Source organism: Hypanus sabinus, chromosome 10 (genome assembly GCF_030144855.1).
Source record: "Hypanus sabinus isolate sHypSab1 chromosome 10, sHypSab1.hap1, whole genome shotgun sequence".
In the NCBI taxonomy this organism is placed as follows: domain Eukaryota; kingdom Metazoa; phylum Chordata; class Chondrichthyes; order Myliobatiformes; family Dasyatidae; genus Hypanus; species Hypanus sabinus.
Genome location: NC_082715.1, coordinates 32,806,868 through 32,832,992, shown reverse-complemented (window position 1 = coordinate 32,832,992; position 26,125 = coordinate 32,806,868). Strand labels below are relative to the sequence as shown.

The 26,125-nt window shown below is 38.0% G+C and overlaps 1 protein-coding gene across 5 annotated transcripts in view; it reads right to left on the bottom strand.

The window, feature by feature from the left end:
* supt3h (SPT3 homolog, SAGA and STAGA complex component) overlaps nt 1-26,125 on the bottom strand; it is a 396,945-nt gene that overhangs the window by 161,530 nt on the left and 209,290 nt on the right. For all 5 annotated transcript variants that reach the window (XM_059981629.1, XM_059981630.1, XM_059981627.1 and 2 more), the window contains one exon: nt 23,851-23,935. In XM_059981629.1, coding sequence (XP_059837612.1) covers nt 23,851-23,935 — 85 coding nt within the window. The remainder of the gene's footprint in view (nt 1-23,850; nt 23,936-26,125) is intronic.

Here is a 26,125-nt window from a genome sequence, read left to right as displayed (position 1 = left end):
TCTTCACATTTCCAAAAAATATGCAGCACAGTTGAATAAAGCAATCCAGTACAGAAGTAATAGTTTAGACTTGTTGTTCAACTTAAGCCCATATTTACAAGATACGTAAAAATCAAACTTCATAATGCATCCTAATAGCAAAATTTATGCAAAGTCATATAAAAACGAGAACTGATCATTGAAAATCATGCTCTAAAACCATTATTAAAATATCCCAACATAGGTGGTAAGGCTGAATTTTAGTTTTTAGTTACCAGGGTGCAGGTAGGTGAAAACTCTGCTGCTGAATGTAGTACAAATCCAGTAGAACTGGTACACAGCAGAGCAAATTGAGTACTAAGTGACATAAAATAAAATGTAGTGGAATATCCTGAAATTAGAACTCATTGTGGTACTGAATTCCTTGCGGTGAGGAGAAAACCTTTTTATAAAAATAAAGAAGAAACGCCGGAGGTGAGACATGGAGGGAGGCAGGCTGCTGGCAGCTTAATTTTTGAGTGCTGAGGAGGGGAAATGGAGTGTGAACATTTTTCAGCCTTCTTATATTTTGACAGCATTAATGATTTCTTCCTATTATTTTAAATCCCAAACATACAGATCTACATTTTAGATCCCTGGGTTAATATTGGAAGCTATTCTGGACATTTCAGGAAGCTGATTGCCATGTAAATATTTTAAATAACATCAAGTATGGGCAGAATTACAACTAAAAGTCTCCATAAAAAGTTTTCTTCCTTCTTATTAATGGATAGTCCATTTATATTCATATCTTGAAATCCAATAATGTCTTAAACAGAAATCAATCATTTTCAATAACTAGTTTTACCGTTGGGTCGCATGCATGCTATGCAGCAAGAAAAAAATCCGCCATGCCTGTTTTTTCACATTTTCAAAATAATTTGTGGGCTTGACATTTCTGGAGCTCTCAATAATACATAAAGATACTTGACAAAAAATTATATTCAAACTACAAAATAACCATAACACATAGGAGCAGAATTAGGCCATTCAGCCCATCAAGTCTTCTCCAATATTCCATCATGTCTGATCCCAGATCCCAGATCCCACTCAACCCTACACCTGCCTTTCTGCCATATCCATTGATGCCCTGACCAATCAGGAAACAATCAACTTCCACTTTAAATATACCCATGGACTTGACTTCCTCTGACATTCCATCATGGCTGGTCCCGAATCCCACTCAACCCCATACACTTGCCTGTTCACCATATCCTTTGATGCCCTGACTGATCAGCAAATTATCTACTTCCACCTTAAATATACCCACAGACATGGCCTCCACTGCAATCTGTGGCAGGGCATTCCACAGATTCACTACTCACTCGCTAAAAAAAATTCCCCCTTACCTCTGTTCTAAATGGTCGCCCCTCAATTTTGAGGCTGTGCCCTCTGGTTCTGGATACCCCACTATAGGAAACATCATCTCCAAATCCACCCTTTCAGTCCTTTCAACATTCAGTAGATTCCAATGAGATCTCCTTGCATTCTTCTAAGTTCCAGTGATTTTGGGTCCAAAGCTGCCAAATGCTCTTCACATGTTAACCCCTTCATTCCCAGAATTATCCTTGTGAACCTCATCTGGACTCTTTCCAATGACACTTGCTTTCTGAGATGTGGGGCCCAAAACTGATGACAATACTCCAAATGTGGGCTGACTGATATCTTATAAAGCCTCAGTAATATTCTATACCCTTTGAAGTAAATGCCAACATGGCACTTGCCTTCTTTATCACAGACTCAATCTGTAAACTAACCTTCTGGGAGTGTTGCACAAGGACTGCTAAGTCCCTCTGCACCTCTGATGTTTGAAGCTTCTTCCCCATTTAGGTAATCACACTGTTGATCCTTTTACCAAAATGCATTATCATACATATCCCAGCACTGTATTCCATCTGCCACTTTTTGCCCATTTTTCCAATTTGTCTAAGTCCTGCTATAATCACATTGCTTCCTCAGTACCACCTATCTCTCCATCTACCTTTGTATCATCCACAAAGCCATCAATTCCATATTCTAAATCATTGACAAACAATGTGAAAAAGTAGCAGTCCCAAAACTGACCCCTGAAGAACACCACTAGTCACTGGCATCCGACCGGAAAAGGGCCCCTTTATTCCCACCCACTGCCTCCTGCCTGTCAGCCATTCTTCTGTCCATGCCAGTATCTTTCCTGGAACACTACAGGACTTCACCTTGTTAAGCAGCCTCATGTGTGGCATCTTATCAAATGCTTTCTGAAAATCCAAGTAATTGACATCCACCACCACTCCTTTGTCCACCCTGCTTGTTACTTATAACCATATAACAATCACAGCACGGAAACAGGCCATCTCAGCCCTCCTAGTCCGTGCCGAACTCTTAATCTCACCTGGTCCCACCTACCCGCACTCAGCCCATAACCCTCCACTCCTTTCCTGTCCATATACCTATCCAATTTTACCTTAAATGACACAACTGAACTGGCCTCTACTACTTCTACAGGAAGCTCATTCCACACAGCTATCACTCTCTGAGTAAAGAAATACCCCCTCGTGTTTCCCTTAAACTTCTGCCCCCTAACTCTCAAATCATGTCCTCTCGTTTGAATCTCCCCTACTCTCAATGGAAACAGCCTATTCACGTCAACTCTATCTATCTCTCTCAAAATTTTAAATACCTCGATCAAATCCCCCCTCAACCTTCTACGCTCCAATGAATAGAGACCTAACTTGTTCAACCTTTCTCTGTAACTTAAGTGCTGGTAGAAACCCAGGCTGAAACTTCCTCGCAGATCTCTAACAGATTTGTCAGGCAAAATTTCCCTTTACAGAAACCGTGCTGACTCTGACATATTTTATTATTAGTCTCGAAGGTACCCCATCCCTCATAATAGTCTCCAACGCTTTCCCAGACACTGAGGTTAGGCTACATGATCTGTAACTTCCTTTCTTTTGCCTTCCTCCCTTCTTAAAGAGAGCCGTGACATTTGCAAATTTCTATTAATCCAGGACAATGCCAGAATCAAGTGATTCTTAAAAGATTAAGAAAAATGCATCCGTTATCTCTTTAGCAACCTCACTCAGGACTCTAGGATGTAGTTCATCTGGTCCAAATGACTTATCCACCTTAAGACCTTTGAGTTTGCCTAGCACTTTATAATAGCAATTGCACTCACTCCTGCTCACTGACACACCACAGTGAAGACTAAAGCAGAGTACTTATTAAGTTCATCTGACATTTCTTTGTCCCCCATTATTACCTCACCAGCAACATTTTCCAGCGGTCCAGTATCAACTCTATCCTTCCTTTTACTCTTTATGTAATTGAAAAAACTTTTGGTATCCTGCTTTATATTATCAGCTATTTTGCCCTTGTATGTTATCTTTTCCCTTCTTATAGCTTTTCAGTGTCCTGATGAAGGGTCTCGGCCCGAAACGACGACAGCACTTCTCCCTATAGATGCTGCCTGGCCTGCTGTGTTCCACCAGCATTTTGTGTGTGTTGTTTGAATTTCCAGCATCTGCAGATTTCCTCGCAGTTGCCTTTTGTTAATTTTAAAAGCTTTCCAATCATCCAACTTCCCACTTCCCACTCACTTTTGCTACCTTATATGTCCTTTCCTTGGCTTTTATGCAGTCCTTCACTTCCTTTGTCAGCCACAGTTGCCTACCCTTGCCATTTGAGAACTTCTTATTCTGTGGGACATATCTATCCTGCACCTTGTGACCTATTCCCAGAAACTTCAGCCATCTCTAGTCGCCGTTATCCCTGTCAGTATCCTCCTCCAATCCATCTGGGCAAGCTCCTCTCTCATGCCTCCGTAATTCCCACTATTCCATTGTGATGATACATGTGACTTGTGCTTCTCCCCTCAGTATAAATTCAATCATATTATGATCACTGCCTCCTAAGAGTTCACAGAGCCACACCACTGCCTGTCCTTTCAATACAAAGTGTTAGGCTCCCGACTATGGCCTTCTTTCAGCCACGACTCAGTGATGTCCACAACGTCTTACAGACCAATCTCTAATTGCACCATGAGTTTGTCTACCTTATTCCAAATGCTATGTGCATTTAAACACAGCACCTTCAGTCCTGCATTGTTCACCCTTTTGAATTTTGCCTCTGTGGTACAATTTAACTCTTTGCTGTATCTACATTTGTATCCAATCATTGGTTTGTCTTTCCTTACATTCATGTTACATCCATTATCTATCTGTAAACTTGCTGGCTCATCCTCAGCTCCATCAGACTTCCCATCACGTGGCCTTTTAGTTTAAACTACTCCCTGTGAATATTTCTAACTTTGCTTGTGTTTTACTCAAAACAAGGGACTTCTTTTAAAAAGCATGAAGTTATAAGTAAAAGTATTTTCTGACAAATCAAGGTTCAAAACTAATTTCAGATTCGCCTCACCTTTCAAGGGTTCCCAACCCTTGCTTAATGGTATTGGACCATGACACAAAAAGGACTGGGAACACCTGCTACTTGCATTTCTATAATGCAAAGTCATTGACTAACAACATCACTAGCTTACAATTAATTTTATCTTAGTTTCCTAACTATCCTGTGATTCTAAAGGGGAATGCAACTATACATTTCATTCAGACACAGAATACTTCTATAGTTTTCAATCATTATTACTTTCTCCAAAATCCCTGGTGTAGTTTTATTGAAAATGCAGTATCATTTGTAAAAAGTTTAAAAAAGATGTTTACTTTGAGATACAAATAAATTGGAATTAGACTGAACACCAGTACAGGTACTGGCAGGATTTCAGAAGGTGACGAGGTGGTGTATAGGAGCAAGATAGGTCAGCTGGTTGAGTGGTGTCACAACAGCACTCTGTAATGTATGGATCTATTTCTTTCAGAGCAATGATTCCCGTTAGCACTACATATTGAACTGTTGTCTGTGCATGCACATTGCTCTCCCTCTCTCACTGCAATGTGCGTACACCAGTTGAAGCCATCTCCCATGTGCATGCTTTTATTTAATTGACATATAGTTGTACACAGACACAACACACTCAACTTCAGTAACACCAAGGAATTGATTGTGGACTTCAGGAAGGGTAAGATGAAGGAACCAGTCCTCATCAAGGGATCAGAAGTGGAAAGGGTGAGCAGTTTCAAGGTCTTGGGTCCTAACATCTCTGAGGATCTACCCTGGGCTGAACATATTGATGTAATTACAAAGAAGGCATGACAGCAGCTATATTTCATTAGGAGTTTGAGGAGAAATGGTACGCCAGCAAAGACACTCTCAAATTTCTCCAGATGTACCATCAAGAGTATTCTAACTGGTTACTTCACTGTCTGCTATGAAGACGCCACTGCACGGAATTGGAAAAAGCCGGCAAATGCTGTAAAGTCGGCCAGCTCTAGACTCCACAGCATCCAAAACACCTTCAAAAGGCAATGCATCGAAAAGGCGACATCCATCATCAAGTACCTCCATCATGCAACACATGCCCTCTTCTCATCGCTATCATCAAGCAGCCCAGACACACACTCAGCATTTCAGGAATAGCTTCTTTCCCTCTGGCACCAAATTTCTCAATGGACAATGAACCTATGAACACTTGTTCAGTATTCTTCCCTTCTCTTTCTGTACTACTAATTTAATTTATATTTTATATGTACTTTTTAATGTAATTTCTAATTTTTATTACTATGTATTGGAATAAACTGCTGCCACAAAACAACAAATATCATAATATATTCCAGTGATATTAAACCTGATTCTGATTCAGTAACTCAGCAAGATTGAGAAGATACTAACATAATGGTTTAGTAATAGCAATGGTTTAGCATTAAGAACAGAGGAAAGATTGAATTGAATTGAATTGACTTTACTACTTACATCCTTCATATACATGAGGAGTAAAAACCTTTACGTTACATCTGTCTAAATGTGAAATGTGCAATTTCTCGTAATTTAGAATAAGTATTATGTACAACAGCACAGTCAATATAACATAGAAATACAATTGTGTCAGCATGAATTAATCAGACTGATGGCCTGCTGGAAGAAGCTGTCCTAGAGCCTGTTGGTCCTGGATAATTAGTCTTGGACATGTTCCAATAAGCCCCTGCAAATATTTTCTCCTAAAGGATTTTATGCTGTAAAGTGTATGTCATTTAGCAACATAGTGTAAACAGGAATTAAACAATTATTGATTCTAATCATGTTTCCAAGGGTTTCACAACATAAATTAACTCTTATCCTCACCCAAAGCTGTTAAAGGAGGCCATTGTTGGTACTTATTATTACTAATTATTTTAAAGTGTAACCAGTTGTTTGTCAATACTTTAGTATTGATGATATAGTCCTAAGCTATGGTGACCATACCAATCTCACCAGAAACAATGGAAATAGACAGAATTATATGGAGATTTTTTCATTGTCAATTCAGTTACACATACAGCTGGCTGTACATTCATGAATGTGTCTATGAAGTCAAATTCCTTCTCACTGGCTCAGAAGTCACAAAGGAATACATTTCCAATTTGATGTCCGGATGCAAAGCTACTCTTGTGAATCAGCAGGTTTTGTAAAATCACCTGATTCTTATTTATACTGGAGTTCATTCAGCTGGAAGAACAGATAATCTGAGATATCACAATACAGTAATCCTTTTCTAAATCTGTAGATGCTCTATTATACACACAGTTTGAATGAAAGGTTATTGATTTTGAACATTTGTTTTTCTTTCTTCTCAGATCCTGCCTGAGTAGATGAATATTCACAGTATTTCTCACTTTAGGTCAGTTGTAATTACTGGTTACATAATCACTGAGGCAGTGAAGTAACTCTGCACATCGTGAACTGCTTTCACCCTAACCTCAATATCAAAAGAACCTTTGTTAAAAACTCCACAGTAAAAGACTATAGTTTTTTTTTAAATTTGTTCTACTGGCGCCTACACAGTCTTCCTTAGGGCAAACTATCAATAATTGCATCTTCGAGCACAAGCCAGGTATTTTAAAATCACTTGTCCTTACTATAACAGAATTACGGATAAGCATCTGGGAGGAAACAACCCTGCATAAAGTATGAATGCTTTAGCTATTTCCTCCTCAATGTAAAATTTGGAAGCATTTAAAAAGAAAGTAAAATGTCCTTGACAAAATGCTAAAAAATGTTCTTAAGTTTAAATAAGAAATAAACTGCTCATAACATACAGTAAAAGAAACATTGTGCAGATTGATGGTTATGGTAAGTAATCCATCTTCAATTTCCAGCCAATCAGTGCACTTTCTGTTTCAGTGATCAAGAAAGACTCAAAAAGAGGACCAGCTACAGATTCTTCACACAAATTGATCTTCATCCGTGCGTTGGAGTGCATGTAGATTTTTAACGTCAAATTTGATAGCTTCATTAATCCAATCACTGGAATGACTTCTCGATCTGTAACAAGCCAGAAGGTACTACCATTGTGTCGTGGGGTGTGATGGTATTATATTGTTGTTAATTATCATAATTTGAAAGACAGAGAATTGTATATGAAACTGTAACTTCTAGCTTTTCCAAAAGACATCTAATATGAAGAGTAGAATTTGTAAAAAAAAGAACAAAATGTTCAGTAAACATGAGGAAATCTGCAGATGCTGGAAATTCAAACAACAACACACACAAAATGCTGGTAGAACACAGCAGGCCAGGCAGCATCTTAACTTCTTCAGTGTAGGCATCACTGTTTTACTCTGCAAGCAATATCCAAATTATGCATGATAAATCAATTCCATTATTTTATGAAATGATAATAGAAATAAATTTGTATGAATTTGATTGTTTTTATATCGTCCTTCCTTTCCTTCCCATATAATTCTGCTTTAATCTACTGGCAGCTTGTCAATATTTTATAGAAATTTTCCATATCTCATAAATAAGTGCCCTTGTCTCTCTCAAGACTTTGGAAGACTACCTTTACGACATATCAAACTTCCACCTCATCTACATTCATGTCACTGACGTTCCTTCGGTTATCTGTTTAAAGAAAGCAAGTTGGCCATGTCTTCCCTTGTAAACAGTCGTAAGTAAGCACTGGTGGAGACAAGTTAATTGCAAAAAGTACCCACAAATCTTAACACATTGTAAAATAATGCTAGAAATTTTTTTAAAACATGTTCAATTGCCAATCGCCAATACTTCTCTTGATGAGGAAATTATTGCTTCTAATGGGATTAAGGGAGGGAGCTTCAGTAAGATTGTTGCATTAACTAGTTCTCTGCAATGGTGATACATGAATTGTTACTCTGTCAATAATAAAATGTCTGTAAAAACCAACACAAGAACATTAATTCTGAAAATTAACACACAATCCTGCACAAAATCTATAAAATTTATAATATAAACCAGATGATAGTTTATTTTCAAGTCATTGTCACTTAATACAAAATAAGGTAAAGGAAAACTTCAAGTAATTTGTGAAATACTTGTTCTTTCCTCTTCAGTTGTTCAGCAGCCAAGGAAAGAATTAAGTCAACACTAGATGTCAGTGTAAGTGGAAAAAGTCTTTTAAAAGTAGTTTTTCTTCTACTCTAATTTTCATTAATAGCAAGAGCATTAAAACATAGCAGGAATAAAGCATTCAGGCCCAGGTATCACAGCTGAGTCATTTATCTAAGGAGCACTCTCCTACACTAGTCCATATATCTCTATGTTAATACTGAAAAGCGCGTCTGTCTCCATTTTGAATACACTCAGTGACTGAACCTTCACAGCCTTCTTGGACACAAAATTCTGAAGATATACCACACCTGTGAAAGAAAAAATCTCTACCTTTATTTTAAGACTTTGACCCCTAATTCTAGATATCTCTAACATCCATTCATCATCTACTCTCTCAAACATTTCCCTTAGAGCTGATATTATCAGCAATGAACTTGGATGGATTACACTCAATCCCCTCATTCATGTGGAGCCCCAGAAATGATCCTGGCAATGCTTTGACTGCTCACAGCTTCCCAAACTGTAAAGACCTGTTTATTCAGTTTTGTTTTAAACAAGCCTTAATTAACGCTAGCATACTGACCCTATCCCACATATTCCAATTTTGTTAAATAATCCCATGTTGCATCTTATCAAAAGCCTACAGCAATCCAAATACTGATTATTGACTTCAGATTCAGGAAATGGGCCAATTCTCGTCTGTTAATCAAAGGTAGAGAGGGTCAGCAACTTCAAATTTCTCCGATGATCTGTCCTGAGCCCAGCACACAAATGTAGTTCTGAAGAAAGCATGACAGCACCTCTACTTCCTCAGAAATTTGCAAAGATTCAGAGTGACATCTAATGCTTTGACAAATTTCTAAAGAATCAGGATCAGGTTTATTATCACCGGCATGTGACGTGAAATTTGTTAGCTTAGCAGCAGCAGTTCAATGCAGTACATAATATAGAAGAGAGAGAAAATTAATAATAATAATAATAAATAATTACAGTATGTGTATTTTGAATAGATTAAAACATATGCAAAAACAAATATACTGTATATTTTTAAAAACGGAGGTAGTGTCCAAGGGTTCAATGTCCATTTAGGAATCGGATGGCAGAGGGGAAGAAGCTGTTCCTGAATCGCTGAGTGTGTGCCTCCTACTTGAGTGTAACAATGAGAAAAGGGCATGACATGGATGCTGGTGGTCCTTAATAATGGACACTACATTTCTAAGACACTGCTCCCCAAGATGTCCTGGGTACTTTGTAGGTTAGTACCCAAGATGGAGCTGACGAGATTTACAACCCTCTGCAGCTTCTTTCCGTCCTGTGCAGTAGCTGCGCTCCACCCACCCTCTGCTCCCCTTTTATTAGACATTGATGTAGCCTGTCAGAATGCTCTCCACAGTACATTTATAGAATGTCTTCAATAATCTCTTCAAAATCCTAATTAAGTATAGCCACTGTCTTGCTTTCTTTATAACTACATCGATCTGTTGGGACCAGCTTAGATCCTCAGAGATCTTGACACTCAGGAACTTGAAGCTGCTCACTCTCTCCACTTCTGATCCCTCTGTGAGGATTGGTATGTGTTCCTTCATCTTACTCTTCCTGAAATCCACAATCAGCTCTTTCATCTTACTGACTTTGAGTGCCAGGTTGTTGCTGCATATCTCACTCCTGTATGCCCTCTCATCACCACCTGAGATTCTACCAACAATGGTTGCATTGTCAGCAAACCTTGAGGTGTGCCAGTGTTGAATGTCAGCAAAGAAGAAGTGTTATCATCAATCCACATAGATTGTGGTCTTCCAGTTAGGAAGTCAAGGATCCAATTGCAGAGGGAAGTACAGAGGCCCAGGTTCTGCAACTTCTTAATCAGGACTGTGGTAATGATGATATTAAATGCTGAGATATAGTTGATAAACAGCATCCTGACATAGGTGTTTGTGTTGAAGGTGTGGTGTGGGGAGAATGTACTGACTGGTCGCATTACAGCCTTGTATGGAAACACCAATGCACTTGAATGAAAAATCTTACAAAAAGTAGTAGATACAGTCCAGTCCTTCACGGGTAAAGTCCTCCCTTCCATTGAGCACATCTCCACAGAACGCTGTCGCATGAAAGTAGCATCCATAATCAGGGATCCCCACCACTACATCATGCTTTCTTCTCAATGTTGTCATCAGGAAGGAGGTACAGGACTTTCAGGACTCACACCTAAGTTCAGGAACAGTTATATTCCTCAACCCTCATACTCCTGAACCACTGGGGATTACTTCACTTGCCCCATCACTGAACTGTTCCCATAGCCTATAGATTCACTTTCAAGGACTTTTCATCTCATGTTCTTGATAGCTATCACTTATTTAATGTATATGTTTTTTTCTCTTTGGTGTTTGCAGCTTATTATCTTGTGTCCACACTGTTGGTGCAGTCTTTCATTGATTCTATTATGGTTCTTGGATTTACTGAGTATGCCCACAAGAAAATGAATCTCAGGGTTGTATAGGGTGACTTGCATGTAGCTCTAATAAATTTACTTTGAATTTTGAAATTCTGCTAGGTCTAGTCTCAAAAGACTAAAGGATTTTTCAAATACAATTACCCCATCTTATTGACACTATTATGGCTATTATTATTATTGATTTATTGAGTATGCCTGTAAGAAAATGAATCTCAGGGTTGTATATGGTGACATGCATGTATTTTGATAATAAATTTACTTTAAACTTTATTATTATTATTTTCCCAGTGATATGTTACCACTTCCTTAATAATAGATTCTGACATTTTCCCTAATATTGGTGTCTGACAAACAGGTGTACTGTTCCTTGCTTTTTCTACTTCCTTATTAAATAAAGGGGTTACAATTTGTGGGCTCAGTACCAAAGAATACTGAAATGTTAGAAGATGAAAGGCAGTGGATTTTCTTCCATCTCTATAGCCTCGTCCTTCAAAACCCAAGGATGCAGTTCAGCAGATCCTGAGGAATTTATCACTTTTCTGCACCATTAAATTTTCCATTACTAATTTAATTCCAGGATGTTTTGTGAAAATTGACATGAAATGTTTATTTTCCTCTGCAATTTCCTTATTACTCCACATAAATTCTACCATTTCAGCCTAAAAGGTACTAATCTTTTAATTTTACCTCTCTGTATAAGCTTTTACAGCTTATTTTTGTTTCTTATCAACACTATGATTATCCTTTAGAGAATTTTGAAGTTTTCCAAATGTTCAGGTTTACATCATTATTTTAACAACATTAAACTTACCTTTACATGTTAACCATGGATGAATTACTGTAAAGGAATATACATTATTGGTAAATGAGATTTTTAAAAAATGTTACCTGTTGCTTGCTTACTGATAAACCCTTCAATGTAGTTTCTCAATCGATTATAGCCAACTGATGCACCATTGTTTTTGTTGTTTGCTTTACTTAAGATTTGAGATGCAAGTTTTAAAATGAATGAAATCAGTTTGAACTTTTATATAAAGTGCATTCATATTATGATCACTATTCCCCTTAACTGCCACATCAGCCATAGCTTTATAAAAACAGAAAAAGATATACATGGAAAACCATAGGTTTCTGCAATCAAGATAGTATCTCACAATTATTTTGCTATTCTACTTTTGTTTTAAAACCTTATCTCCAGAATAGTTAGACATTTTACTGGAAATCAGAATTAGAATCTAGTTTATTATCACTAGTTTACATGTAAAATTTGCTGTTTTGCAGACACTAATCACAGCAGAAATCAACTGAAGCCAAACTTAATGGAACAGCTCACACTTATCCACTACTTCTGCTAATGCTCCATGAACTGAGATGCTTTTCTGTCATAGCAATCCTTGAACTACTCATTCAGTCTGAGATCATATTAACCATGTGCCAACTTGCACATGGATCAGGGAAAAAAATACAGAGATTTACAGATCTTCTTCTCTACAACTTGGATCCGATGTACTCATACTGCTCCATTTGAACCTTCACTTTGGTTCTGTTTGGTTTCCGCAAGAGATTTTTTCTCCTCTTAGAAAATTTTGTTCTTCCTGCAAAAGGAAACTTGGTCTGAAATCGCTTTGGTGACACAAAGTAATTTGCATGTGGTAGTTCACAACAAAGAGATACCGTTCAACAAAGAGTCATATTAACCTGATAACCCAAGTTTAAAATTGTGATCTCAACTTATGTGTACTTTTTATTTTGACAAAGATGTTTAAAGATTCTTATCATTTGTACATCATATTAAATAACTCATTCTTTTGAAGTTAAACATGTACTTTTCATCGAACCAAACCAGACTCTCTCCTGTAAATGCAAACTATATAGTTGCATGTTTATTTATTTTGGATCAAGCTATTAATATATTTTAATTTCAAGGTACAGTATATTTACTAAAATTCCAGACTGGTAATTATAACATAGTTTATTTAATTAAACATTTCCCTTCCTGTTCCACACAAATAGGTTTTCCTCGCAAAACTGCGGTCAATTAGACCATAAAGTATTTTCATTGTTGCAATGTTCTTGAGAGCTTTGGAATATTTGATTTGTAAAATTTTCTGCAGTAACATCTGCTAATGAAACGGAAACAGTCTGTTGAGCAAAAAATATTTAGATATTCTCTGATCTTAACAATTAATTTGCAAATGTTTTGTCACCATAAGAGGAGGCATGATCAATTTGCTGTTAATTGTGATATCCTCTGAATCCTTGGCCTTCAGATACTTATCAATCTGCTGATTAGTTGTATGGAGAACTCTGTGCATTACAGTCTAGAATTCTGCCCGCATTGGCTCAAAAATAGGATCGAGGTCTACATGCCTGTTTACAGAATTGTTTGCAGAAAACCTTCCTTCTAGGAATTCTTTTGCATGCTACTTGTTTGCTTGTTTGCCTTTTACTGATGCCCAGTCAAATTTGTGCTGCTCTTGTTTTTCATGGGTAGCAACTAAAGAGAATTGGTCATACCACTTGACAGCCAGTTAATTTTCATGGATCCTTGTGGATAGTTTTCTCCCCCAGTTTGGAGATATTTCAAATGTGTAGAGATCAAGAAGGGCACTAATTCAACAGGCATCAGTGAAAGTCATGGCACAAGAAACAAAAGCAAAAGAATTTCTGGATGCATGATTTTCGATACACAATTCTGTAAACAGACCTGTCGACCTTGATCCTATTTATTAGCCAATGTTTGCAAAATTCCAAACCACAACACATGAAGTTTGCCACACAATCAATCAGCGATGAGACTCCATGCCTACATCACAATTAATTTCCATAATGACAAGCAATCTGCTTATACAGGCCAAGTGTTTGGAGGACCACAATTAACAGTGCACCAATGATGTCTCCTCGTATGGTGATGAAACATTTGCAAGTAAATTGCCAAGATCGGAGAAAAACTCAACCCAAACAACAACCATCTGAGCTACACATTTTTTTTGAATTATTTCCAAATCTAGACTTTTTTTTAGTTAGTTGGGGTCAATAAAAGTGGCAATGAAATTGGATAATTGATATCAACTTATGGTTGGATACCACAATTTGAATTCCAAAGCCATCACATGAACATTGACATCATGTGTCAAAAACAATTCCAACATTTGTCGGGTAATGTATCTTCTTTTGTTAATTACTCTATTGAAATAGATAATTCACAGACCAAATAAAGTCTCCCTCACATTAATCCACCACTATTATCTTCAATTGTATCAAACTTGATGGTAGTCATTGTATTATACATTGTATTATGAGGAGACTGAGGCATGCGAGGCCCCCCACCCACCCTCTTTTAACTGAATTTTACAGGAGAATCATCGAAATCATCCTAACAAGCTGCATCTCCATCTAGTATAGGATGCAGAGCATCCGACGGCAAGTCTCTATAAAGGACAGCAAAAACAGCTGAGTGGACCAGCGGGGTCTCCCTACCATTCATCAGGGACATTTATCAGGAGTGCAGTGTACACAGGGCCCTTAGTGCGATCAAGGATCCCACCCATCCATCTAGCACCCATTTTGACATTCTACCATAAGGCAGAAGACCCCAATGCATAAAGACTAGAATGGTCAGGATGAGAAATATCTTCTACCCTCAGGCCATTAGATTTCTGAACTCCCTGCTGCATCACATTCAAAGTGTCACTGGCTAACTTGTACTGTAAATATTTAATCTATGCACTTTATTTTGTTTATCTATTTGTAATTCATTTGTAGATTTAATTTTCAGTTTCCCAAGTTATTGTGTGTTATGTGTACTAGTGTGCTTTATCCCCAGGTCCGGAGAAATGTTGTCTCATTTGACAGTATACATGTATACAGTTAAATGATGATAAACTTGACTTGTCTTGAAAATAATTAATTGTCTATTTATTCTTATTAAACCCATCTTCCACTATTAATTTAGTATACCATCAAAGCAAAATATTTACATATTATCCAGAGAAGGTCTTTGTGGTAACAAACTCATCTCTATTTGATCATTCTTAATGTGTTTTCCTCCTTCTTTGATGATCAGAGCTTAACCAAATAATTGGTTTTATGCCTGGATAAATACCTGGATTATGTTCCACCTCAATAATCTCATCTCTGATGCAAATCAGACAAAATTCTATCAACTTCTCCACAATATCGACACATTAAGTCACTAAATAATCCTGGATGTAATTCAACAAAGTAAAGCCAACTTAAGTGCCTCAAGTACCTCAATTCTAAATGTGTAAATATTTCAAATATCCACCAAACAGTAGAATAGAATCTGTTTCAGGGCAAGAATAGTTCGAGACTGACCTTACTTAATAATAATTAAAATGTCCCCTCTTCAAAACAAAATCGCTCCATCTGATAGATCCTCATGAACATGTAGCAGTTGTTGGTTTACTGCTCTTAATCTTACACTTAAATATTGAGGTATTATTGACCATAAAATGTAAAATGACTGTAACGTTCTCCTTCGCGTGTAATGAAACGCCGAATTAAACGTCGAGATAAACCACAGTTAATAAGAACCAGATCACAGTAAGATTAACCATTTACTGTTCACTCTTCACATTAACATATGGTGAAAACTGTTGATAAAACAATACAAGATTGATACAGTATTTGTTCCTTCCTTGATATCACATTTCAATTGTAAATACTTGCAAAGGTGACTATAACTACATTACACTAAGGTGCAGTATACAGGCAGAGTTTACCTGCTCCATTGACTACTTTAAATACACTTCCATGCAAACTATCCGCAACTCTTTAACTAACGAAAGCATAAACATTATCGACCGTCGTTACTTCTAACAGGATCGGCATTAACATCTTAGTTCAATATATCGATTATCTAATAACTTACAGCGTTGCTCTCACTGTGATTTCTCATGCCTGCAAAACAACTTCTGCTCAGGTGTGCCTCGTGGTAAGCCCCCACCCTCGCGCTAATTTCAAACCGGTATTTTCCCACAAGACGCGGCGAAACCGGATGTGACGTCATCGCATGCCGATATATTTTACATGCAATGAATATACTTTGAACACTTCTAATTCTAACTAGAAAACACTATCGAATGAATTACTAAGCGAAAATATTATAAACTAAATAACTGTCGTAAAGACAGCACAGTGACATTCTTTAACAAGGGCCCCGTACAAATCAGAGCTAGATTTCATTAGCTGCTCCCTTCAAGCAAACTGAAAAATGTGGACGTTAAACAAAACTTATCCCAATGAAATAAAAAAAGTGTCAGTTCACTTACTTGAACTGTAGTTTATAGTTCAAGTCTAGTTGCCACGCAATCATACATGAATGCCCATAAATATAACCAAACAAAATAGAGTTATTACAGAGCCAAAGTGCAACATGCAGTACCGACCGTCACACACAGCACAAGGCACCCATAGCACATACAAGATAGCAAGCATGGATAAGATATCAGTGAAGTACAGTCACTCAAAAGAATAGTCCAAGACCCTGAGTGCATGAATGTTGCAGAAAATTGTGCAGTTACGATTGCCGTACTATAAGAAAAATGTGTTTAAGTAGGAAGAAGTCACGGGGTGTTGCCTGGATGTCATTTAAGCTAAAAGGAGAGATAGGCTGTGCCTGTTTTACCTGAAGCAAAGGAAGCTGAGGGGTAACCTGTTAGAGACATTTAAAAATATGAGAGGGTTATAAAGGGCAGATAGTCAGAGCTGAAAGAGCTGATGCAAAAACCAGGAAATCTGACGAGGATGAACCTGTCGCTACTGCCCGTCCTCCCTATATTTCCAGGGTTTCTGGAAGGATCGCCCGGATCCTGAAGAAATACCAGATTAGTACCATTGCCAAACCTGTAAGGAAGCTTAAATCACAGCTTATGTGGGTCAAAGTTGACTTGGGACTCAGGACAGCTGGCATTTGCAGGATTCCCTGTGAATGCAGAGCAGAGTACATCAGCCAGATGGGACACATGGTGGAATCCTGCATCAAGGAGCACAGAAGATGTATCCGTTTGGGTTACCTGGAGAAGATAGCAGCAGTAGAACACTGCATTCTAGAAATGATGTTGACAGCACAAATCTACTGTGTTGCGCCAATGTCTTTTGGGACAGTTTGGTGAAGGAAAGCATTGAAATAAAAATAGAGAAAAAGAATTTTAACAAAGACAAAGATTGTGCTCTATAAGTAAGAACTGGAATTTGATTATAAACAAGGTGGGAGAGTGGAAACCTGATTGGGTGAGGAGGGATGGATAACAGGAGTATTTATACCACCAGATCAGACATGATCCCTGGTGAAGATGGCAGAGTATGTCATCGAAATATCAGTTATAATTGATACGTGTATCCGGCTGGAATCATGAGAAGAGTTTATTCTTCATATACACTGGGAAAGCACTAGATCCTGCTTCCCAGGGTGGGTGCATCTAAAACTAAAGGGCATAAATTTATGATATCAAGAAGGTAATCTACAGATGACATGAAGATGATTTCAATGGAAATTTGTTACATGAAGAGTACTTGTTTGATCCAAAATGAGCTGCCAGAGGAACAACAACATTTAGGAGGCATCTGAAGAGGTACCTAAAAGCATGTGGCATTCATATAGATAGGCATGATAGTTACCATAGACACGGTGGACTGAAGGACTGACTCTATGAAATTCATAATAAATCTACTACGACAGGCACAGAATGATATATACACAGAACACATGAAATGTTAAGTAAACCTGATTAGCTTCCTTGCCCACTTAATACTCATCCAACTTAATTGTGAAACAGATTTCATTGCAGTATTTTCAGCTGAGAATTTGTGGCTCAAGGAAGTGAAAAAAAAATGCACTTGGCATCAGTGGTCAGTCTGAGAGTTTTACTTTCTGTGATCCAGAGCCAAGACAAACGGCCAATGAATACATTCAGCAGAGAAAATGCTGCCGGTTTCTTTGCTTTCATTCAGCTTTTTACCTAGTTTTTTGCTTTCCAAGATGGATAAAAGTAAAGAAATCAGATATAACTGTCTGAAGATGATCACTGTTCAGGATTCAGAACCTGTATCAGTGAATTAAAAAGGTAAACAACAGAGTCCAGCTCTTTCAACGACTGTCCTGCTGACATGGCAGCAAATAAACAGAAGATAGAAGATTAGCTTCATTTGTCACATGTACATTGAAACATACAGTGAAATCCCCACTGCACATCTAACACAGTCCGAGATCTGCTGGGGGAAGCCATAACTGTCACCATGCTTCCAGCACCAATATAGTCTGCTCACAACTTACAACCTTAACTCTAATCCAGATGTCTTTTTGGAATGCGAGAGGAAACTGGAACACCTGGTATGAAGAACAAACTCCTTACAGACAGCAACAAGATTGAATTTCAACTGCCGATCGCTAGCACTGCAAAGTGCTATGCCACCATGCTACTGTACACAGACATTTCAAAAGAAGTCAAAGCCTAAAATTAATAACACTAATAAATATTAATAAAATCAATAATACCAATGTAAACAATTTCAGTTCACTGTATCATAGCAAACTACTCAGTTAAGGCAATTTGCCACAATATCAGTAACTGCAAAGGCAGAAAATTCACTCGAGGTTCAGGATGGTGTTGGGAGAGAATATGTTCGTGTGTTAGAAAGGGAGGGGAGTACGTCAGAAAAAGAGAATGCATTGTGTGCGTAAGAGAGGAAATCTGTGTGTATCAGGATGTTATTGCATGTGTTAGAATGAGAATGTGTGCTTCTGTGACTATGTGTGAGACAGCGGGAATGTAGATGCAAGCTGGGAGGGGGACAGGGAAGGGTGGAGGAGTGAAGGAGAAAGGTGGGAGAGTGGGGAGAGCGGGATGGGGAAGGGGAGGGAGACAGGAGGGTGGAGCGCGAGGGGGATAAGAGAAAGGTGGGAGAGAGGTGGGAGGGTTGAGAGGTGGGGGAGGGTGAAGGGGGAGATTGGGGGAGAGGATTGGCTTGTGAGAGAGGGACAGAGAGTGGAGAGGGACAGAGGGTAGAAAGAAAGAGAGAGTGTGGAAAGGGAGCGAGAGTGGAGTGCAGTATGTGAAAGTAAAGAGTAAGTGTGTGTGCGCGCGCGTGCGTGCATGTGACAACATAGATGGAGTTTGCACAAAAGACTTGACACTGAAGGGTATTTTGTGAGGTGAGGGGAGAATGAAACAATGAAGAGGGAGAGCTACAGAAACACAGGTTGTGTAATGGATAGATGGACTATTCAGATGCATGTGAGAGAAGAATAAAAGGCATGCTGCATGACAGATTGTTTGAAATGCAAAGAATGGAAGGACACACTGGAGACACACATCTCAGGGACAGAGGTAAGTGAGAAGGAAACACAGAACAGTAACAACATTGTAGTCTATTCATAGTACCATTCCGTAAGGGCAAAGCAGCTAATTCTATTCTTCTGCTTTTACCATATGCTTTTTAAACTACTACTTTGAAAACCATGACTGAGTTTATTTACACCAGATCAGGCAATGCTTTCCAGATTTGAACCACGCACTGGGTAAATGGAAATTATATATATCACCTTTAGTTGTTTTGTTAATAACTGTAAATCCATTGTTTCTGGTTCATGACTCTCAAGCAAATGAAAATATTTATCCTCCACAGTGTGAAGACACATCATGACTTTGTGCGCCTCTATCACGTACCTCTCTGTAAGCGTTGGAGTGGAGAGGTGCAGTGTCCAAGATGGAGTTGGTGCTGCCCCCAGTGTTCATCAGGCAGAAGTCTAGCTGCATTGTGCTCCACTGCACACTGCTGCAACATTCATGGACTTAAGGTCCTGGACTATCTTTGCCTTATATGGGCTTGCTGTCTTATATGCACCATATGTGCCTTGTGCTGTGTATGACTGTTGATACCATGTGTTGCACCTTGGCCCCAGAATAACACTTTCATTTGGTTGCATTCATGGGTATTCATATATGGTTGAACGACAATTAAAATGACAACAGAACTGGGTTAAATGCTCCAGTCATGGCTAAACCCTTATTTTACAGAGGTTTGTCAGAACTTGATTTTGGATTCCTTACTTCTATGCTGCTTAGGACTCTGGTTGCATATTTTAACTGTTTTCTCAATCTGCCCTGCTGCCTTCAAATGGTTAAACAGCACTACCTTTCTGTTTTTCCTTTTTTCAGAAAAATAAGGGGAAGAAAACATTCATGTAACATTGTGCAATTAGAACACAAAGCAGAAATGAGTTACACTTTGTTTTACACCCAATAAAGGAATCCACTATATTTTATTGATGATGGAAATTGAAATACAGCATATCTGATTTATGTGCAGTGCAAATGCTGGCACATTTCAGCTAAGTCAAATGGCCCATTTCTACAGTACTACTTCTTTTAATAGAAGTAACTAATTTAAATTAACTATTATATTTACAGGCAATAAGAAAATTATTTGTTCTTAAATTTTAACTTTGATCCACATTATGAAGAAATGGACTCAGTGGCCAATTTATATGGTACCTTCTGTACCTAAAAAAAGTGGCTTCTGAGTGTATGTTTATGATCTTCTACTGATGTACCCCATCCGCTTCAAGGTTCGACACGCTCTGCATTCGGAGATCCGCTTCTGCACACCACTGTTGTATTGCGTGGTTGTATGAGTTACTGTCACCTTCCTGTCAGCTTGAACTAGTCTGGCTGTTCCCCTCTGATCTTTCTCATTAACACAGCATCTTTGCCCACAGAACTGCCGCTCACTTCGTGTTTTTTGTATCAGTCTCTGTAAATTCTAAGGACTGTTGTGCGTGAGAATCTCGACATCAGCAGTCAGCAGTTTCTGAGAAGCTCAAACCATCCCATCAGACACTGAACAATCATGGTTACAATAATTTAGATCACATTTTTTCTCCATTTTAGTGTTTTGTCTGAACAACAACTGACCATCTTGAACATGTCTGTATATTTTTATGCATTGAGTTGTGCCATATGGTTGTCTGATTAGATATTTGCATTAAAGAGCACATGTATAAAGTAACTATATATTAATGGCCACTGAATATATAGAGATACGATAAAGAAATAAAACATGGAATCAGGATGACTTAAAAGGACAATAAGGGAATAGGATTAAGGGAATTCCCAATCCTTTTTATACATACATTAGAAACAAATGGATAGCTAAGGAGAGGATAGAAACACTCGAGGACAAAGGAGTAAATTAATGCCCAGAGTTACAGGAAGGGTGAAACACTAAATCAGTACTTCCTATCAGTATTCACCAAGGAGAAGGACATGGAGGGTAGTGATATTAGAGAGGGGTATGCTGACATCAAGAAGGAGATGGTGCTGGGTTTCTTTAAAAAAACGTTAAGGTGTGTAAGTTTCCAGGACCTGACGGGTATCTAATCCAGGTTACTGAGGAAGGCCAGTGAGGAGACTGCTGGTTAACAGAGATCTTTATATCCTCCTTAGCCCCAGTCAGGTCCCAGAGAACTGGAGAATAGCCAAAGTTGTTCCTATGTTTAAGAAGGGCAACATAGATAATCCTGTAAATTATAGTCTGGTGAGCCTTTCATAAGTGTAGGGAAATTATCCTCACATCAATAACGGTAGTTGTCTGAAGCAAAATTCAGAGAAAGTGGTGGAAGTAAATATGGAAAAAGCACTTAGAGGGACACATGAACAGGTCCAACTTGTACTTTAGCGTGGCACAAAAAAAATTAAAAAGACATCTGTCAGCAGCCAGCTCAGTTATAAAACTTCAAAAATTTACACTCTTAAATAAACCATATTTATTTATTCAGATTAGTAAAGTATCAGTATAAAGAATTTCATATTATTCAAAAGCTGCAAGGCTTTCCATCATCAGCAAATTTCTGCCTTTTTAAAACACTCACTTGTGTTAGATATCCCATCCCAGCTAGTCTGGAAATACCAACACTCCAGCAACACTTATGCAATAAATTATAATGAAGCTATTTTGGGATTTGTCTGAAGTATAAGTGTTGCCAGGACACTGGGAGATCACCAAGTACTATAGTACCAAAAGATTTTTCTTCTGAATAAATCGATCTACTTTTGCATTAACGGGTTATGTGTGAAGAGCTGTGTGTCTAACAATGATGTGCTTTCCTTATTTCATCCTCAAAAATGTCAACCAAGATTCAATCTTGGCTCGGGACTTGAATACAGCAGTTTCTAACTCAAAGGTTAAAGTATAATCAAATGAACAAAGTCAGTATCAATGATCCAGCACTACACGCCAACATCCAAATTGAGTGCATGAAGGGAAAGCTATAAGTGTTATCAGTAAACAAGGTCACAGTTGGGTTTTTGTTATGACAGCAGCGTATATAATGCTGCTCTTTATTATTGATAGTATTTGGTTAAAACAAAATCCCTGTAACTGTGAAATAAATTCTATGGGTGGTTAAAATAATCCTACAAAATAACTTCATAATATTCAAAGGAATGAATTTAATGCTTCAAAAAATTCTATTGTACCATAAAAAATGTCAACAAAATAGAGAGAGTACAGAGAAGATTTACTAGAATGTTACCTGGGTTTCGGCACCTAAGTTACAGGGTAAAGTTGAACAAGTTAGGTCTTTATTCTTTGGAGCGTAGAAGGTTGAAGGGGGGTTTGATAGAGGTATTTAAAATTATGAGGGGGATAGATTGAGTTGACGTGAATAGGCTTTTTCCATTGAGAGTAGGGGAGATTCAAACAAGAGGACATGAGTTGAGAGTTAGGGGGCAAAAGTTTAGGGGTAACATGAAGGGGAATTTCTTTACTCAGAGAGTGGTAGCTGTGTGGAACAAGCTTCCAGTAGAAGTGGTAGAGGCCAGGTTCGGTATTGTCATTTAAAGTAAAATTGGATAGGTATATGGGTAGGAAAGGAACGGAGGGTTATGGGCTGAGTGCAGGTCGGTGGGACTCGGTGAGAGTAAACATTCGGCACAGACTAAAAGGGCCAAGATGGCCTGTTTCCATGCTGTAATTGTTATATGGTTATGTAACACAACATGAATAGACTAGTACATTTAAACATTTCCAACCTAAGTTGCATGAATGGTTAAAAAATAATGATCCCAGCATGGATGCTTGCACTGAAAAACTTACTGCAAATGTAGCTTTTCAGATGTTTCTTTCTCTACATGTACCCATATTGCCACCAGTGCCTTTAAAACTAATTAGAGAGCAAGACCATATATTTTGGATATATACCTCAAGAATGGTTGAAAAGAGATAAATATTTAATGAATATACTGTTGGTGGCTGGTGAAAAGACTCTTACTAGGAAATGGTTATCACAGGAGGTTATCACTTTAAATACATGAATGGAAATTACAATGGACATTTACAAAATGGAGAAGATAACAGCATCTGTTAATCATAAGCTGGAACAATTTGAGTCATACTGGGGGAAATGGTTTAACTACATAATGTCTCATAGGCCTGATTTTATTCTCACTAATCAATGAATCTATTGTAAAATAAAGATCACTCCCTACTTGTACATACTTCTTTCCTTTTACTTGTTTTTTCTTTCCACTCTTTTCTATAAGTGTATACCCCAGATAAATACTTTGTGGAGATTTGTGATATATATGATTATATGATATATAGGTACAATGTCTGAAATACATCTTATGGAAACATTTGTTTGATGATGAACTTCAATAAAAAATAAATTACAAAAAAAAAATGAATTCAAGTCTCCCAAGAGGCCCTTACTTTTCAATGATAAATTGAGGTTTCTGAATGTCCTATATTACCCCAAGATCTTGCTATTTAGATATTTTCAAATAATTTTTAAAGATTTGTACACTGCAACCTCTCACACAAATCTTAAGTATGTTGACGGGCTTTCTTCATTTCAATTTAGAAGACGTGAAGCTCAGTTTACAAATCTCAATATTGAAAATTTTGCTAGGTCTTACCAAGTTAATCAACTGAGAATGTACAACATCTTCAATCAAAACTGCAGTCTCCTGGAGCGGTCGGCGAGCATCCCCCAGAGCATACCTGGAATGCAGAGAAGAAGAAATCAGGGTATTGCTTCAAGAAACAAAACAGTGTATTAATCCTTTTTAGGTTCAAAACCATTATTCAGCAAATAGCTAAATACAAAAACTGTCGTACTTATACGTATTGACTAAATCCATATTATGGAAGCATACAGAATGGTCCAATGATGTATCTCAAACAAGAGAAAGTCTGCAGATGCTGGAAATCCACACAACACACACAAAATACTGGAAGAACTCAGCAGGCCAAGCAGCATCTATGGAAAAGAGTAAACAGATGATGTTTCGGGCCAGAAACGCCAAATGTTCACTCTTTTCCATAGATGCTGCCTGGCCAGCTGAGTTTCTCCAGCATTTTCTATGTGTTGCTATGATATATCTGTCTGATTGCTAAGGTGTTCAAATCCTACTTACTGGAATTATTGAATTAATACTTTGCTTTCTTAAGATTTCCAAACTTTTGTTACTCAAATGAAGGACAGTCAAAGACAAGACCACTTTTATCTCTGCAAATTTTACTTGGTGGTAGCAGCTTTGTGAATTAGAATCCTCTCCTACTTCCCAATGTAATGATCAACTGATTGACAACAGTGCTAATAACTGACAATTGTACATTGGCTTTCCGTTTAGATACTACTGATTGTTATTATTTCACAACCTAATAAATTGGAAAATTGTTGACTTCATGAACCAGTAACACTAATTTGGCTAAAAGATGAATAGGATGTCAAAAGCTGTAACCTAGTCAATAATCATATCTAATATTCAAAGCAGTTCAATGTTGTTGCATAAAGGCTGATTTATACTTCTGTGTCAAATGAACACCATAGGTACAGTGAAGCCACATAACCTACGCTGTACCCTACGTCATAGCCTGACGCGCACCTCTCCAAAAATGTAACTGCATGTCGCGGCGACACAGACCACAACAACTCTGATTGGTCCGCTTGGTAGCATCGCATTTCCTCCTGTCTATAGGCATACCGTGCGTAGACTGATGCACAATAAACGGTTGGAGACGATGAACCAAATTGTCAAATCTATCTGCCGACATATTTGAAATGCATTTCCTCGTCCATGTCTCTCAGTGGCCGGACAAGCAAAGAAAATTCACCCTCCTTCTGCCTCAATCCACTCAATGGTCACACATACCATCTCATCCGACATCACTTTTCTTTTCTGTGTTTCAGTAATTTCAAAAAAAAGTAACCCTTGTTCAACATTTATTAGCTGCAACTCCAACATGATGCACTCAGTTGCCATTAGAAACCCCACTGCCAGCTAGCGTTTTGGCGGTGAATTGCAGAGCAATGCAGACACACCGACGCACAGATATAAATGTTCACAATGGCGCAGGCCGCTTACGAAGGCTACGGCATAGGCTACTACGCAGAGGTATAAATCAGCCTTAAGCCTTCAAGCAGTTTATGTACCTATAGGCGAATCAACATTTTGCAGAATAGTTTCAGCACCGTATTCAGCACATTATCACATTTATATCAATATACCTCAGCAAATTAATGTCAGGTAGAGCATTGTTATATTGAAGTAGCCACAGGATGATGTAACAGTTGATGGCGCACTTCTACTGTGGGTTGTTGGTTAAATCCTGCTTAGATTGTGACAGGTTTCTATATTGATATTTCCTTTTCACAGTTTTTCCTTAGGCTGTCTGCTAACTTAATTCCCACGCTAAGCAATGACCATATCATCACAGCAGATGCTGAGAAAGAGGAAGAAACCCAACATGCTCACCAACCACAGCCACTTCCTTTACATCAATGATTATTTTAGGCTAGTGGAAGCACAGACCTAAACTGGAGGTGTACACTAGCCGGGACTGGTTTTCTACCAGTATTAGTAAATATTCCCCGATTTTTTTCAGTACATTTAATAGTATTTTACTTGTCACTTCAAATTTCGTCAACATTTTATAGTAAATGAACACTTCCTCAACAACTGCAATCTTTAGATGGCAATTTGTAATTAGATATGCAAGCAAGTTTCCATCGAATTTTTTTTATTATAGCTGCGCAGACCAACCATTCTTCTGAGCAGAAAACTTTTATATGGCCTGAAAACTGCGAGGCATTTTAAATTAACATTATATAAAAGAAAATTCCAGCTGCATAGCAACAAAGGCTATGCATGCGGGAGCATTTCAGTTACAGCGCCGCCATGTACCCAC